The 17911-nt window shown below is 43.0% G+C and overlaps 2 protein-coding genes across 2 annotated transcripts; both read left to right on the top strand.

The window, feature by feature from the left end:
* Nucleotides 1-1824: 1824 nt before the first annotated feature.
* tuba8l2 (tubulin, alpha 8 like 2) lies at nucleotides 1825-8664 on the top strand. The gene is made up of 4 exons (XM_042079991.1): nucleotides 1825-1980; nucleotides 6157-6379; nucleotides 6659-6807; nucleotides 7111-8664. Exons 1-4 carry the CDS (start codon nucleotides 1978-1980, stop codon nucleotides 8083-8085), a joined length of 1350 nt encoding a protein of 449 aa, XP_041935925.1. The 5' UTR covers nucleotides 1825-1977; the 3' UTR covers nucleotides 8086-8664.
* Nucleotides 8665-8969: 305 nt separating this feature from the next.
* stk16 (serine/threonine kinase 16) lies at nucleotides 8970-15324 on the top strand. The gene is made up of 8 exons (XM_042079992.1): nucleotides 8970-9102; nucleotides 9837-9971; nucleotides 10328-10547; nucleotides 11390-11523; nucleotides 12224-12344; nucleotides 12501-12596; nucleotides 13491-13612; nucleotides 14756-15324. Exons 2-8 carry the CDS (start codon nucleotides 9886-9888, stop codon nucleotides 14895-14897), a joined length of 921 nt encoding a protein of 306 aa, XP_041935926.1. The 5' UTR covers nucleotides 8970-9102; nucleotides 9837-9885; the 3' UTR covers nucleotides 14898-15324.
* Nucleotides 15325-17911: the final 2587 nt, after the last annotated feature.

Below are 17911 nucleotides of genomic sequence, written 5' to 3'. Positions count from 1 at the left end.
GGAAATAAATTCAAAGTGCTTCAAATTCAAATAAATTCAAAATAAAGTGCTTCGGTAAGAAGTTTTTTTTTCACATACAAGGCATTTCAGGCCACAGATATTACCTTGGAGACACAATGAAAATAAATTAGCACTCCCCTCAATGTCAACACTTATTTCTTTGCATTGATGTGCGACTATAGAGTTGATGAACTCCGGTGATATGCAAATTCCTTGCTGCCGACATTGCAGAGGACTTTATTTTCAACACTTTACTTTTTATCAACACCATCCCGTTTTTAAAAAAAATAAATGTTCCAATCAATGATCCAAGCAGCACGTTTTTCTTCTCTCTCCTTCATTTTACAGTCTAATTTTTACTGACTAGAACGGCTCGGGGTCAAAGGTCATACGGAATCGATTAATCTGCACTAATTTTTTTAATCAGTTATTTTTTCTCAAATTAATTAATCGAAATTAATCAGTTATTTTGACAGCCCTAATTGAAACATTACAATTTTTTATTAATACCATGGTTGTTGAAATTGTGAATCTGAAATATTTCTCACAGAAAATATAAAATCACCTATCTGTAGCCTACACTAGATGTCGTTATTTTCACCAAAGCCATTTCACATGTTTATTATCCTTTTATGTTTAGATCACGATGCAACTGTGGCATTATAGACTCATAATAAATAACAACTATAATATAATATTATATTATATACAATATTAATGGAACTTTCGCAGTTGTACTGCTGATAGTGCTTATTCTATTGAAGTAGCCTAAATAGGCTATATTATTTCAAAACTGCAACGTTGTAGCTTAGGCCTAACTGCGCCTAATAAGGGCCAATGCACATTGAAAATGTAGGCCTGTCATTAAGACTGCTTTCAGACTCCTTGCAACGTGTCTTTCTTGGACCAAAACAAAATTATATGGTAGCATATAATGTTTAAATCACTGTAGCCAAGCTATGGACTAAATATAGAAAGGATAGAAAGGCCGGGAATAGGCTACACATGGGGAATGGATGGTTAGCCTACTTCTGGTTTGATGTAGTCATAAATTAACCAATCCCTTACTTTATTCATTCATTTATCTATGGGGAAGTAAAAATGAAATAAATCAAAGCGAACTTCCCGGGTGTCCTCCGGTGTCCTCAAGTCAATCACCCTCTTCCTCTTCCTGTGTGCGCGCGTGTTTGTGCAAGTGCGCAGCCTGACCTCTAATCAAGCAAAACATTTAAGCACCGTCCCTCCAAAGAGTGAAAAAAATATCTAGTAACCAGATTCTGCTCCAAATCCGGTGATATAGACAACTAGGACCGAGTTGGTGACCAATAATGTGAATATGGTAGCCTAAATCGAGCGAAGCGGTTATAAACTCTTTTGACACTATCGGGACGAGGACAACTTGGCTTATAGGCTTACGGGCGGCATAGGCTAATTTAACGTTAGGTGATATTATCAGGGATAGTGTCATCACATGATCCTTCAAGCTTAGCCTACTGGAAAGCTCACTGTTATCATAGTCCAACGACTTTTGGATTTGACTGCTGTGTGTCACAGTCATGGTGTCCGGTCGAGAGTAGTGGGTTGCCACATGTGGAACGAAATGTGCGACACAAATGGTCAAAACATCAGAAATGGATTGCCCATAGACTAAGTAAAAAAAAAACACTAATGTTGTTGCGGCTGTGAATAAAGTAGCTTTCATTAGCCTATTAAATTTAAACCGGAACCTACCCGGAGAATGAAATAGTGTTGCGATGCTGTATATCTGTTCACCGAATGAAAATTGAGTTTTGAGTGCTGAGGAGTGTCTAGTCCCTCCCCCAGCGCCTGTAAGGTAGGCTAGGTATAAAAACGAACTCATGCCGAGTCAGAGTAGGACTGTCTCACGCAAACCACATTGCAGGCGCGCAGTGAGAAGTTATAGAGCTTAAACAAACCACGACGTTATCCTAATATCTACAGAATCAATCAAGCAACATGGTAAGAGACCTGTTTTCTATTTCATTCGCCAGTCTATTCATTTGCTTCTGTTAATTTAAAAAGGCGGGCGCCATCAAATCTGTTTCCGCAAAAAAAGATAACTTTGTAACGACGTATTAACATAATTTGGTTATAGTTTCCAAAGTAGCCTTGTTTGACACAAGCGAATGTGACGTGATCTACTTGTAATTTTTAGTTAGGCATACTAAATTGTTAATAAAAAATAAAAAATAATTCTGCGCGCGCAAATTCTAATGACATCTTTGTTTTCCGGGAAAAAAATATGTTCGTCAGCCTATAGCCTACAGCCTATAAGCACATGCGTCATAGTGTTTGAATAGAATAGTTAGTCATATTTGGCCCTGTAACTTGGTGCGATGCAGTAGCCTAAGCTTGTAGCCTACGCAGATTCGTCCTTCTCGCGCCAATGACGCATCACTTATATTGAGTGTCCATTTTTTTCCCCCTGCACCACAAAGACAAAGTACCTACAAGACCAATGGTGGCGCTGTTTTCCCACAATCGTTTGCCTTGAAATTATTTCGTTTTTCATTATTTCTCTTAGAGAAAACACTGCAGACACGTTGTTAGTTGATTGACAAGCTATGGTATGGTTTCAGTTAAACTGCATGGAGACGTCTTTTGAAGAGGGCGTTTACAATTTAGGTCGTGGTGCGATTATGGGTGTGTTTATTTGCTGCCCTGGCACAGACGTCTGAAATGCTGATGTGGCTCAGGACCTGTGTTGTTCCTTTGCTTGGAGAGGGCAGTTATTTCTATTTTCTCAAATGCATATGAACATAAGGAAGGATATAGCTGAACAGTTAGAGCAAATACAGGAGAAGCAGAAACATTGAAACATCCCCTTTGACACCATCTCATTAGTCTTTAGTCTGGATTTATGTTGATGTCGAACCTTTTCATCATAGCTGTGCTTCAGTTACATATTCCCTCTGTATAGATGTATTTTTAAATAACTGCTGGTTATAAGCAACACTGAATTGATGTGCTCCTGGAGAGCAGCCAAGCCCTGAGGGATAAGCAAGCTTCCCCACCAGACTGAGTGCCTGGGTTTTGTTGCTTAAAGGGCACTTGGTGCTTAACTACTCAGTGAAATAGTTCTTTAATAATCCATAAGCCCCACTGTAACATGTTGATCAGTTCAACATGTGGGTTCCTAAGTCCTTCCTTGTGGTATCCCGGACACCCCCTCCCTCAAGCCACCCACCACCCTTCCTCTGAACACATGATTGGAGATTGCCACAGGATCAGAGCGAGTGGCTGGAATGTTTTTAACTCTTTCAGCTTTAAGGGGGGGAAGGGGGTTGTGGGTGAGGAAGTCATTTTGTTTGTGTTGAATTGCAAAGACAAATGTTTCACACTGTTTATGGGTCTGAGTTTGCACTTTGGAGACCATTTTTTTAGCACACCTCAAGTAGTGGGGAGCGAGCAGGAAATGGCAAACAGAAGAACTCAAAAGACAGTTTGTTAGTTCTAACAGCCATTAGACCCCAAAGCACAATTTTGTGCTGTCACCGCCAAGTGTGTTGTGAATATTCACAGCCAAGTGATAACATTTTAAGCAGTTTTTGAGCACGTCATGTCACGTCTCTGAAACCAAGGTCCACAGTGGACAGACATGCAAACGTCATACGACTACAGAATGTAGGTTCATGAAGTGGCTGTGAGTGGAACAGGTTATCCATTAACAATGGCATATCTGACATATCGGCATACAGCAATCACTGATTACAGTGCACCTTTATGTGTTCTTTAATCAGTTTCAAATTAATTTCAGAATGGGTTTGGTTCACACTCCTGTCTTGTATGAAACTGGTTTATCTAATTGCAGTCTCTACACAGACTGCTCCATTAAAAATGAGAATGTTTATCAGTGAATTGCTTTTCAGCTCTCCTGATATCGATGTTTTGCTTTAAATGTCCATGCCTTTTAATGCAGCATCATTGCACTGAGCCTGCAGTATTGGATTTTGTGCCGAGTCACTGGGCTTTGTCCTCATGCGGTCCAGTGGCTGCAGTGGCCTCTCTGCCCGATGAGGATGCCTGTTGCCGCAGCAGCACGAGATGGGCAGTTTCTTCTTTGAAGGTCCCAAATGTCATCAGGTTGGATGGTTGTTAGCACATACAGAGTAAGGTTGCTAGGTCAGTAGGCTATGGGGAAGAAAAGGATAGGAGGGTTTGTGTTGAAGGGGCCATGGTAGTACCCATAAATAGACTTGCTGACCTGGCAGTCATGCCCATACAAGGCATTCCCATGGTCTCATGTCCCTATGCCATCCTCAATCACCCCACCAGTCCCTTTGTGACCTGTCGGACTAACAGTGGGGCTGGAATAGCTGGGTAAAAATAGTTGCCCCAACCCCCGGGAGAGGGGAATTCAGGAGCGCAGTGTGTCCGACACGAGGGCTTTGGTGTGGGCTTGCGTGTGGGCCGAGGTGCCCTTCCTGGGATAAAGTAGGGCACATCCTGGAGGTGTAGACACAGATTCCAGCAACCACAGCATACACTGCAGCACTATTCATAGCACTGTGGTGTTACTGGGTGACTGTTTTTGATGATGTGCCGCTAAGGGTACAGATGTGAACTGGCACTCACATCATTGTGATGCACTGGTCATTCACAGATTTCTGTCCTCTGCCCAGTATTCAGAAAATAATCCTTTATTTTTTGAGCTGCAGTCTTGCTATTGTTGACCTTTGTCATCTTTGGCTTTCTGCACCATTTCTCTCCATCACCATATTGCCATAAACCAGTTTAAAAAAACAGGACAGACTAGCTCCGCCTTTGCTCAATTTGCCCTTTTACAGATAGGAGTGTAAGCAAGGAGTGTTGATGCTCTTCATGGTGTGTTTGCAATTTGCACCTGACCTTTTTTTAAGTAAGATGCTTAAAATTCCACTGTAGGGCGTTGGTCCTGTTCAACTTTGATATGGACTTGTTGTCAACATGCCAATTACTCTGAGGTATGTGAGGGTATACCTGATAATTCCATATCAAGCATAACAAGCTTGGTAAAGTACAAGTGTAAACATGAATGGCAAAATAATGTCAATCTATATTAAGTACAGTGCTACAGGAATCTTTCTTAAGGAAATGCATAATGTCCTATCTAAACCAATTCTGTTGGCAAAACAAGGATGTGGCATTTCTCTCTGTCTTTACAAAGGCAGCGTGCCAGGCAAAGATTTGTTTGGTCAGCGTCACAATGAAGGGGCCTGACATGCTAGGCAGCCTTAGGCTTTAGCCCTACCAAATACTCACCTGTCAGCTGTAGCTGTCACTCAACTATAAACTGTGCAACAACTAAAGACTGTTCTCACCTGATTGTACTGCCATCTGTGGGTAACGAGATGCCACTGCACAATACTGTGTCACTCTGCCAAGGCCTCTAGGGCCAGAAAACCAGCTGAGTTGCCATAGTTAAGCGATTGCGTAACTGACCTTGTGATGTCTGATGCGTTGTATTTCTGCATGGTTTGCTACCAATACAGTCAGCCAGAGCTGGAGGTCTATCAAATGAGGCTATGACCCTTGCCTGTGCAAATATTATGCAAGGCAGTTCATTGAACTGTAGGGAATTAAACTGATATTTTGGACATGGCTGGTTTACAAGCTCCCATGTATTGTAAAATGCAAATTTATCTGGAAATATAACACCTAGACATATCTGTATACATATCCATTTTCAATCATCCAAATGCATTCACCACAAAGTAAGGTTACTGTGAGTTGTTTAAGACTAAGAATCATTCATCAAATGTGCAAGGTCAGGGTATGTCTAGGTTGGAGATTTAATTAAGGTTACGTAATGTTCTCAGACCTACATTGGAGTAACTGGGCTACCCAGATCTTTAAAAATCCTGCTAATATATCCACACTCGTATGTATCTTATTCAAACTAGTGCAAAGTAAAGGATCTCTAATAGCCCAGTGTAGTGCCTTGATACATTTACAATAATGCATTTTATTTGTGAATAAAAGTTTCATTGGGAAATTCTACTGTAATTTGCAGTAGAAACGTTATTGTGTCATTTAGGCTGACCCAGTAGTATGTAAGATTTTTTAAATAATTCCCTGGGCTATGCTAGTGCAAAAGTGATGCTAAATCAAATGAAGCTGCAGGTGTTCTCATCTCTGTCTTTCCTGTCTCCACAGCGTGAGTGTATCTCAGTTCATGTGGGCCAGGCAGGCGTTCAGATGGGCAACACCTGCTGGGAGCTCTACTGTCTGGAGCATGGCATCCAGCCTGATGGCCAGATGCCCAGCAACAAGCCTGTCGGCGGCCATGATGACTCCTTTACCACCTTCTTCAGTGATACGGGTGCTGGGAAATATGTGCCACGTGCCATCTTTGTCGACCTGGAGCCAACAGTGATTGGTAAGACTGTAGTTTGTACATTCACACAACATTTGAATGAATTAAATGAGTAGGAGAAATAATGGGCAATATTTTACATGAAACAAATTGCATTGTAGACAGTGCAGCCTGTTTGTGTTGCTTCACCATTGGAGCAAGATGTAAATACCAGGGTCATGGGTTTGAACACAAATATTGACACATCTCCATCTTTACACCTCTCCCAGAAGCCCCTTTGGTTTAAAGAGTCTGCTAAATTAATCAATTGTAATGTAAAGCATGTGGAAATGTTCTTTTCAGATGAAGTTCGTACAGGCACCTACCGTCAGTTGTTCCACCCTGAACAGCTCATCTCTGGGAAGGAGGACGCAGCGAATAACTACGCCCGTGGACACTACACCATCGGCAAGGAGATTATCGACTCAGTACTAGACCGCATCCGTAAACTGGTAATGTAAAAAAAACATCTTTGCATGTCTAAGAATTTGAGAGACTTCAGAGTTTATTTACTTTGATTAGGACATAATTTAAGTATTCTACTGTTGACACTGATTTGATCCTTTACCAGTCTGGCTAACATTATTTCCCCTAACTCATTATGGAAAATCCCACAGGAAACTCTGGATAATTATCAGACAAAGGCTTTTTGTTTGTGAGGGTGAACGATCTACCATATAAAAAGTCTCCTTAAAATCTAATAAAATGCTATCCTGTGTAAAACGTGTGGAAAACATTCTCCTGTGTTTTTACAGGCTGATCAGTGCACAGGGCTCCAAGGTTTCTTGGTGTTCCACAGCTTTGGTGGGGGCACCGGCTCAGGCTTCACCTCCCTGCTGATGGAGCGCCTCTCTGTTGACTTTGGGAAGAAGTCCAAGCTTGAATTTGCCATTTACCCAGCACCCCAGGTTTCCACTGCTGTTGTAGAGCCTTACAACTCCATCCTGACCACCCACACAACCCTGGAGCACTCCGACTGTGCCTTCATGGTAGACAACGAGGCCATCTACGACATCTGCCGTCGCAACTTGGACATTGAGCGTCCCTCTTACACCAACCTGAACAGGCTGATCAGCCAGATTGTCTCCTCTATCACGGCCTCCCTGCGTTTCGACGGTGCTCTGAATGTTGACCTGACAGAGTTCCAGACCAACCTGGTGCCCTACCCCCGCATCCACTTCCCCCTGGCCACCTACGCCCCTGTCATCTCTGCCGAGAAGGCCTACCATGAACAGCTGTCTGTGGCTGAGATCACCAACTCTTGCTTTGAGCCCGCCAACCAGATGGTGAAGTGTGACCCGCGCCACGGCAAATACATGGCCTGCTGCCTGCTCTACCGTGGAGACGTCGTCCCCAAGGACGTAAACGTTGCCATTGCCGCCATCAAGACCAAGAGGAGCATCCAGTTTGTGGACTGGTGCCCCACTGGCTTCAAGGTGGGCATCAACTACCAACCTCCAACAGTGGTGCCCGGCGGAGACCTGGCCAAAGTGCAAAGGGCCGTGTGCATGCTCAGCAACACCACAGCTATTGCTGAGGCCTGGGCCCGTCTGGACCACAAGTTTGACCTGATGTACGCCAAGCGCGCCTTCGTGCACTGGTATGTGGGAGAGGGCATGGAGGAGGGCGAGTTCTCCGAGGCCAGAGAAGACATGGCCGCCCTGGAGAAGGATTACGAAGAAGTGGGCGTTGACTCCTTCGAGGAGGATGAGGAGGGAGAAGAATATTAGTGACGTCTGATATTCAAGCGGGCATCCCATGACAGTCATGGATCAGTTCCATCTCTGCTTTCATAGCACTGGGAGGTTACTACTGCACAGTTTGGCCATTTTGGAGATGTACAGTCTCCAGTTTCCCATCTCATCCTCACCATTACCAAAGAAAGCAAGCTACTGTCTTGTCAATACATCACACACAGTGTGTTATATGCAAGGCTGTACCCTATTTCCATGTCATTTTTATTTTATATTTGACCTATTATAAAAAGGTCTTCCCTTTTCTATTATTAAACTTGAATAATAAGCTTGTATGGTGTTACTTGACCAGTGGTGAAATGTTCAGAAATCAAATCCCATCTTTCCTGCATTGAAAATAAAATGCCTTTTGACCAATGTATGGGGCCTTTGAGGTTGCGAACTTTGCAAGAAGTAAGCTGTTAGTGTAAACTACAGTCATTGTTGTGTGCAATTTCTGTTTGTCTTATCAGTAATGCCCATTTATAAATTATTTTTGAAAAAAACAAGTTGTGCAGAACCAACTTGCTATGAGGGGTGTCTTGGCTTTGTAAATAAAATGTTTTAAAATGGTCACTCATTTTGCACTTTGTCATGTCAGTCTTCATTCATGAATAATAAAACAAATACACATACACTGTAAATAGGATCATAGTCAAAACAGGACGTTTGTCTTGGTCATAGCTTTGCAATCCTACACAAAATGTAGCTTATAAAGGTGGACATATTTAGTGTCACTCTCCCACCTGTAGAACAACCGTGTAGCTTTCATTATTTTATTTGTTAAATTATGACTTACATGGACCTGACGTATTGGGGCTGGTTACATCATAGACATTATGTTACATTTGGTACATGGGATGACGCCTACTTGCATATTAGGCGGTGAAGGGGTTAATTGTGGCTGCAGCTGCGTCACATTTTACGTCTGATGTACACGGAAGTAGTGTGGACGTGTGGGAGAAAAGCTGGATAAAAGCGCTTGGAGGACCGACAGAAAGCTTCCTCTCTAAGGTAAACTATTTCTGTAAGTTAAATATTGATGCCGAATGCTGCAATCACAAAGACGCCCGAATACATTAAATGCAATAAGGAACCTTTGTGTCAAGCTCAACTTTAAATACTTTGCCGCTTCTCAATGTCTTCTCGCATTAGGCTATGCTACACTTGTAAAGCGTCTTTACGGGTCCCGTTTGTACCATTATGTGCCACGTAGCTTTTCGAATTTCACGATACGTTAGATCGTTTGAGTTGCCTTTTTCTAATCGTAAATATGTCCGCAATTATTTGTAGTTGTTCTATTACTAGCTGCAGCCCATACGTTGAGCCAGAATCGATGGATTAATTCACTGTCGAAGTACCAATGCACCAACGAACGTCACTGGCTCTAAACCAATGAGGAACAGGTCCGGTTTTGATGCGATGAGCCATCGCTCTGCATCGTTTTTTCACCGGTTGGGGTAAACCCTTGCAGTCTGACGTTGGTTCATTCCTTGAATAATTAAGGCAGCCCTACGACACGACCCAATAGTCCCAGAGTGCGTAGTGTCTTGTTTTTCCAACGACAGAATGAACCGAGTGAAGATCTTAGACGTCATACAGTCTTGAAGAAGTTATAGCCCCTGTGCTGTTAAATGGTAGATTGTATCTATCCAGTGTTATTTTAGCCTTGCTACAGTCAGTGAGAGTGTGAGGATGCTCCAGAGAGGTTCTGTCAATAGCAGTGGATGTTCTATCTTCTGGCCCAGTGCTGGTCCTCTCCCCCTGGTCAGCTTGCCACGAAATGCCCCTGAGACGATGGGACAGGCTCTGTGTATTTGCTCTCGAGGGACCATTACCATCGACAACAAGAAATACTACTTCATCCAGAAGCTAGATGAGGGGTGAGTTGTTATGCTTCTCTCTCTCTCTCTCTCTCTCTCTCTCTCTCTCTCTCTCTCTCTCTCTCTCTCTCTCTCCGATTGCTACATTCCTGTTGTTCCATCATTCTTAGTCTGGCTGTCACTTCTGCAACCTTTTGTGTGTGTGTGTCTGTGTTTGTCCTGTTGCTGTTTTTTGTCTGTCTTATTCTTCACCTTCCTTTTAAAGCTAGCTGTCAATAGCCTACGTACCGGGTGAGGGGGGGCACAACATATCTTTTGTCTCCCCCCCTGTCTCCTCCTGGTCTCTGTCCTGCCCTGTTTGGTATGCCATGTCATGTCTCACCTCTGCGTCCCCCCCATGTCTGCCCCTCCTCCAGCGGCTTCAGCTACGTGGACCTGGTGGAGGGCGCACACGACGGGCGCTTCTACGCGCTCAAGCGCATTCTGTGCCACGACCGCGAGGGCCGGCAAGAGGCACAGACGGAGGTGGAGATGCACCGGCTCTTCGACCACCCCAACGTCCTGCGCCTCACCGGGCATGCCTTTGTGGAGCGCGCCGGCAAGACGGAGGCCTGGCTGCTGCTGCCCTACGTCAGCGTGAGTTTCAGAGTGTGTGTGTGTGTGTGTGTGTGTGTGAGAGAGTGTGTGCGCGACTGTGTGTGCGACTGAGTCATGCGTTTTGATGTGGGTGTGTTTGCGTGACTGTGTACACTAGGGCTCAACATTAATGGTTGCCCTGTTGCATTTGGCTATCAAATCGTTCCAAGTGTTCCAAAATTGTATACCAAATTGTTACCTCATGCCAAGTTAACGTTGAGCCCTGCCTGGTGTACACGTGTGTGTTTGGGTGTATTTCTGTTGTACATCAAAGGCCCTTTGAGACTTTTGAGACTGTTTTGAATTAATTGTTTAAGTGTGTGTGTGTGTGTGTCCGCCCGCCCGCTCAGTGTGAGTATAGAGGCTGTGCTAAGAGTAAATAAAGTGACTGAAATGTGTGAATTTCTGTGTGTGAGTAAAGCAGAATGTGATCTTTAGCTGTGTGTTTGTGTGTGTCTACTCGTCACAGCAGATCAAGTAGACTGAAGCTACTAAGAAAGATGAAAGTGTGTGTGTGTGTGTGTGTGTGTGTGTGTGTGTGTGTGTGTGTGTGTGTGTGTGTGTGTGTGTGTGTGTGTTGAGCATATCTTGGATCTCTAATATTAGATTCAAAGCTTGTCTCCCTCAGCTCTGCATAAGTGATGGCCTCTTTTGATGCCCATTTGGTAGAAATGATTCAACTTTCTGATAAGATATTAACTGAGTTTCAAAAGTGTGAAATTGTGTGGAAGAATGAAAGTAATAATAGGGCTATCCTGATGTGAGTGTCTGTGTTTCTGTGGATATTTGGATTCTGCCATGATATGAATATGAATAAAATAAAAGTGTGTGTGTGTGTGTAGAAGGGAAGCCTGTGGTCAGCACTGGAGAAGTTGAGGGACAAGAGCAGTTCCATGCCAGAGAGTCGCATCATCTACATCCTGAGGGGGATCTGTGACGGCCTCAAGGCCATCCACGACCGAGGCTACGCACACAGGTACGATGGTCCCTTTACACACACACACACACACATCTACGACTGAGGCTACGCACACAGGTACGATGGTTTCTTTACACACACACATCTACGACTGAGGCTACGCACACAGGTACGATGGTTCTTTTTACACACACACACACACACATCCACAACCGAGGCTGCGCACACAGGTACGATGGTCCCTTTACACACACACACACACACACACACACACACATCTACGACATAACCTCCTTCACACACATACACACATCCACGACCAAGGCTATTCATACAGGTATCCTTCCCCCTTTCTACTGCCTGCTTCCAGCCACAATTACACCACAATTACACACTTGGGGTTATAGCAGTGGCAGCATGAGAAATGGTTTGCCCAGGTTCAAAACCCAAACCTACCATTGTGAGTCCCTGATGCTTTGGATGAAAGCATCTATTAAATCTCATTAATTCTGTTTTACTTTAGTTCTTGCAAAAGAATAAAAACCTCCAATCAGTTAGCACTGGAAAAGTATTGTCACAAATTCAGCCCTGCACAATTGTTGGCTGTTCAACCTCCTATCTGTCAAAGCTTCTTATTTCTGTTTTCTGTTTTCCTCTCCACCCTTATCTCATCTGTCCTGCTCAACCTTCTCCGTGTTTTCACCTCCACCTCTTGTCACTCGTCCATCATTTTTCTTCCCCCGTTCTCCTTCACCAGAGACCTGAAGCCCACAAACGTTCTGCTGGACGAGAATGACCGGCCGGTTCTAATGGACCTGGGTTCCATGAACAGGGCCCGCATAGAGGTGCGGGGCTCCAGAGAGGCGATGACCATTCAGGTGAGGTTGAACTGCGAGTGGACACTCAGAAGGTTGACATTGGAGCATTTGCAGTAGATTAGTCTACATTGCTCTGTATTTGAATAGGTGTGCAGTCTTTAGGGGACTTAGATAGGAACTGTATATCTGAAAGTGTTCCCTGGTGGTTTTGCATAGGACTGGGCAGCTCAGAGGTGCACCATCTCGTACAGGGCGCCTGAGCTGTTTAATGTGGAGAGCCAGTGTATCATCGACGAGCGCACGGACATCTGGGTAAGTGACGGTCCACCTTCCTATCTTATCTAGCAGGAACAGATGGAATACTGGTCAGGTCTCCCACACGGGTTATTTTTGGTCATTTGTAGGGAATAAGCTTGGTGTGGCAAAGGCCAAGGTTGGTTGAAGATAAATAGTGTGTGACTTGCAAACGTAACTTTTGGTTTTATTTTTCCAAGCAGATTTCTTTGGTTCTTTGAATGTCATCCTCAGTGTTTACGTACACTGTTGATAATATAATTCAATCAGGTAAAATTTGATTGATTTCCATGGCGCCAATAACAATTGAAATGGTCTCAAGATGCTTTACAGAGCCCAGAGCCTGAACCTCCTTCAGGGATAAACACCAAAGAAATGGTGGCAGAGAAAAACTGAAACCTTGATCAGAATACAGCTCATAAGGAGATATGTGTGTGTTTGGGGGGGGGGGGGGGGGAGCTACAGCTACATCAGTGGTTGCACATCATACATGGTAACGGCAAAAGCTTAGCTTAGAATGGATAGCATGAGCTCATGAAAAGGGGGCACTAAAAATAGAAGTGCTCAGACAGTGTAGTCTTTGTTCTAAATTCTATTCCCTGGATGACCGTCATTATGAAGACAGTGAATGATGGAAAGAGCTGATTGATGTCATACTACATTATGGTAACACAATTTAACATAACAAAGACATCATTAAGAATTTGTTTAAGGATCAAAGACATACAAAAAAGTTTATATGTCCACATGGATTTGTTTAATAATTGATTTTTGTCATCTGTGAGGGATGATGTTCTTTAAACTGTTCTGATCGACATCATTGAAGATGAAGTACTCAGATGTATTGTATTTACATCAGATGGATGACGTGGTCCAAGGCAGTGGCCCAACGTGTGTTGTCTGTGTGATTAGTCCTTAGGCTGTGTGCTGTACAGCATGATGATGTTGGAGGGGCCGTATGACATGGTGTTCCAGAAAGGAGATAGTGTGGCCCTCGCTGTTCAGAACCTTGTCACCATTCCACAGCCTTGCAGGTCAGTTCCACAAGAACTCCTCAAAAACGGTCAGAGACATTGGGGTGTTCTGTCAGAGTGAAATAGTATACCACTATATGCAAAAGGTGCACTCTTCTCTTCTCTTCTGGTCTTTGAACTCTGCAAAACTACTCTTTTAACTCTACAAAATCTTAATCACAGTATAATTACACAATTTCTCATTTTTCACTTTACCTGAGGTGTTGACTCCCTGTCAACCACACCTGAAGTTTTGAATTCCTGTCAACCAAAATTCTAATATACTGCGCCCTCCACATTTATTGGCACCCCCAGTAAAGATGAGTCTTCAAAGAATGTATTGGGCCCCTAGAAAATCATAAATAAAATCCATTCCAATTCCATTCTTCCTTAAGGGCAATCAGAGGTCATAAAATTCCACACAGTAATCCATCACTTCCTTTCATTGAGGTATAAAAATAAAGTAAAAGGCCCTAGTCATTCCTCAACATAGGAAAGACAAGAGTATAGGACACCAATAAGGGCAAAGTGTATTGATATCTGCACCAAATATTTGGATATTTTAAATCAAAATCTAGATGGCTCTGCCAAAACACTAGAAGTCGGTCATGATTGGATCACCCAGTAGGTCAGTGGCCCAAAATGTATGTCCAGATCACTGCAAAAAATGGTTTTCTGAACACAAAAGCAAGTTTCTACCACATGGTTATCTTGGAATCCTCAGCTGACCCCCATAGAGGGTTGAGCTTAGGAGGAGAATGCACAAGAGAAAATCTGGACGGTCCGTAGATATTTTGTAAAGAGTACTGCTCTCAAATCCCCTGCTTTGTATTCTCTAACTGTATGGGATGTTAAGAGAAGACTATGAGCCAAGAGCTATTTTATTGGCAAAGGGAGGCTTTACAAAGAATTAGAGCTGCCAATAACTGTCAGATATGTTTTTATTGAAAAATATTTCTTTATTTTTTTTCTTCTCAAAATAAATGTGCTTCCCTTGAAGGTTGGCTTTTTCTTCATTGTTTTCATTGTGGAACTAAGATAAAACACAATAAAATATGAACTCTCTCTCACACACACCCACAGTCATGCACACTGGATATACACATATTCTGAACTGCATGACTTGCATATGAATCGTCCTCCTGTTGTCTTCTCCCCACACAGCTACTCCCAGGGCCTGCAGGTCCTCCTGAGCTCCATGATGGTGCCTAACCCACAGGAGAGGCCTGACATCAGCTGGGTCTTGGACCAGGTCCAGAACCTCCAGAACTCCACCCCAGCGCCAGCCGACGCCAACCGGGTATGATGGCCCCGAAGAGGGAGTAAGCTTGGAGCAACATTGCATCTCTCTCTCTTCTCTCTTCTCTCTCTCTCTCTTTTTCTCTCTTTCTCTATTTCTATTTTCTCTCTCTCCTTCTATTTGTTCCCTTTATCGTTCTCTCTCACATCGATTCATCGACTCTGGACTCTCTCTCTCTCTCTCTCTCTCACGGGACTATGCACTCTCTTTGGGACAAACACGATGTTCATCCTCAACCAGGGAAGCCACCGGACACGGTGCTCATGGTTACCTCAAGCTTACCTGGCATACGAACATGCAGAACACACACACACACACACACACACACACACACACACACACACACACACACACACACAGGCACATCATGCTGTTTTATACATTCACAGATTGCACAGAATGCACTACTGAGCAGCGTACCAACCAACATCTTCTTAAAGAAGCACTACTTGATGCTGTGGGTAGTAAATAATGGATTTTAGTGTAGGACTGAAGACAAGAAGCCGAAGGATAAATTAGTCATTTATTTAGCATGTAGATTGCATTGGGACATATGAGCATGCCTGGAAGTCACAGCACACATCTGAGGAGAGGATTTGACGATGGATTTCATGTCCAACCCTTTAACTTCTCACTTTCTTTAATCTTTATTCTGCACTAGTTAAGCAATGAACGGAGACCCTCACAAGCATGTTGGGATGATAAAAAATAATACATCTATAACTGTCACAGTGTTTCCCACAGAATTGGATCAATTTGTGGCGGTAGCTGACTTGGACAAGGGGGGGGGGGGGGGTAATTAAGATCGTCTTGTCACTTTAAGACGTTCGTGAGGGAACCCTTGCAATTGTAACACAGTTAAAAGGCTGCTGACGTGTGGATGCAATTCATTTTTCTGCAACGTTTTCTACATAGTTAAAATAAAGGTTTGTACTTCTCCTTGGGACAAGCACTTTTGAATTTTGGAAAACACTTTTCCATTTACATCGGGATTTTACAAACATTCAGTGTCAGAGTCAATAAAATGAGCCCCTCATCGAAATTGACAAGCAGCTGCAAGTAGGCTAAGCATGCTAAATTCGACATCCAAACAGTATTCTAACGTTAGCTTTGAGATACTGCTTGATTGCATAACTTAACTTAGTTTAGTCTCTTCAATGTAGCCTACTATGTTGTGATAAGACCTTAGCAGAGTTAAAGCAACACCAAAGAACTTCCTCTGTCGCACACACGCTATTTGTTTATCTAGCAACGGCTTTGCAAATAACGATGTCCATAGACAAGGTAGAATATGTTGCATGATTTTATGAAAGTACGATGTATTGCGACATCATGCAAGTCAAATTTGTAGTTTCTTATGTGTCATTCCATCGAACTACAAAGCCGCTACCCGATCTGGCAAACTTACATAGTGTGGTTACAGCCGATAGAGGGCCGCGAAGCGAATGCAGAAGTGCCGTTCACCCTGTTACTAGTTGATGAACCACGGAAAGAATTTTGGAAACATTATTTTAAGGTACAAAAAACTCTTTGGTGTTGCTTTAATGGTCACGATGCTAAGCGGATTTAATAGCAATGCAATGCTTCTATGTGGCAACAACAATCGTGAATATTTTGTTAAATGCACATGCAGAGGAGTGGCAGCGGGCTACGAGAGAGAGCGGGGCGGGGTAAGGAAAGGCTGCGTGCGTTAAAAAGTGCAGCTCAATGGCAATGCAAGGATTTGATCTTATATTTAATTTAAATTAAATTAAACATAGAATATTAATCTGTGGCGGCCGATTTTGATTTTGTGGCGCCCCGCCACATATTAGTCAATGTATGGGAAACACTGTGTTATATAATCATCAACACGATGATCACTGCCACTCACTGTTGGTTTATAGTGGCTTTTGGAGAAAGCCCACTGGATTGGGGGGGGGGGCGGGGGCAGTTACTTAAGCCTACTTTAGGACCTGACTGAATGAGACGCATGTTGCAGGTGGTTCAGGATGAGAGAGGAAATAGAGTTTTGAAGGTGAACAGTTGAGAGCCAGTGTTTTAAAAGGAAGCTGGTGCAGTCAGCTGCACCCCCAGGGTAATTAATCTGGAGGAATGACTGTGACATTGACCCTTGGTGTCATTCCATCTTTATCTGAAATTATTTCAGGATTTGTTACTGTTGATTTTAAGGTACTGATTTGTATGCTGCATTCATGCTTTTTATAATATTTGTGTATACCATGTTTGAGTGTATATATGTGTGTGTGTGTGAGCACAAGTTCATATTTTCCTGTGTTTGAATGTGTGAAATCCATGTACATGTCAAATCTCAATTGTGAGGAACTATACATGAGCTTTGTAGGAAACTCAAACATGCATAGATTCACATGCAAGGCATCACATGTAGTGTGATGAGGCATTATAAAGCCATTTGCCTTTCAGATAAAAAAAAGAGTGCATTTGCAAATGCAGTTCTCACTGCAGTAGTGACAGTGTGAATTACTCTAAATATTAAGAGAAGCGAGTTATCTTTTATTCCACTTGTAATTACTTTTATGTGTTTGCAACATTGAAACATCTGATTTAAGTAAGAATTCTGGGCATATTAAGGCTGCTAACTCATCTCTTCACTGTTGTACTACAAGGGCATGATGGATATGTTGAAGGACTCATTTCAGTCCTCTATATAATTGTGAGCACAGGAAGTGTATGCGCAAATGGTGACTTGCAAGGCCTTTACTTCTCATGTAAGTTACATTATGAGAACTTCTTTGACAGTCTTATTGAATGACTCACCACTTAATCATATTGATCTGGATATCTGATGTTTTCTGATGGAAGTTAGGCTTTTACAAAGAGTGCAGGAGCTGTGTACCATTATCAAAAGAATGGTCAGAGCATTGGCGGTCTGGTCAGTCTGGAAATGAATGTTGTGGAACACATTAAACCATAAATCTAATGATATAACATAGTCACGGTTTATGATTATGTTTTCTCTGAAATGTTGTGAAATTAATGTGTGTGGAAAGAATTGGAGG

This window comes from Alosa sapidissima, chromosome 23, assembly GCF_018492685.1.
Source record: "Alosa sapidissima isolate fAloSap1 chromosome 23, fAloSap1.pri, whole genome shotgun sequence".
Classification (NCBI taxonomy): domain Eukaryota; kingdom Metazoa; phylum Chordata; class Actinopteri; order Clupeiformes; family Clupeidae; genus Alosa; species Alosa sapidissima.
This window is presented reverse-complemented; position numbering and strand designations above follow the sequence as displayed.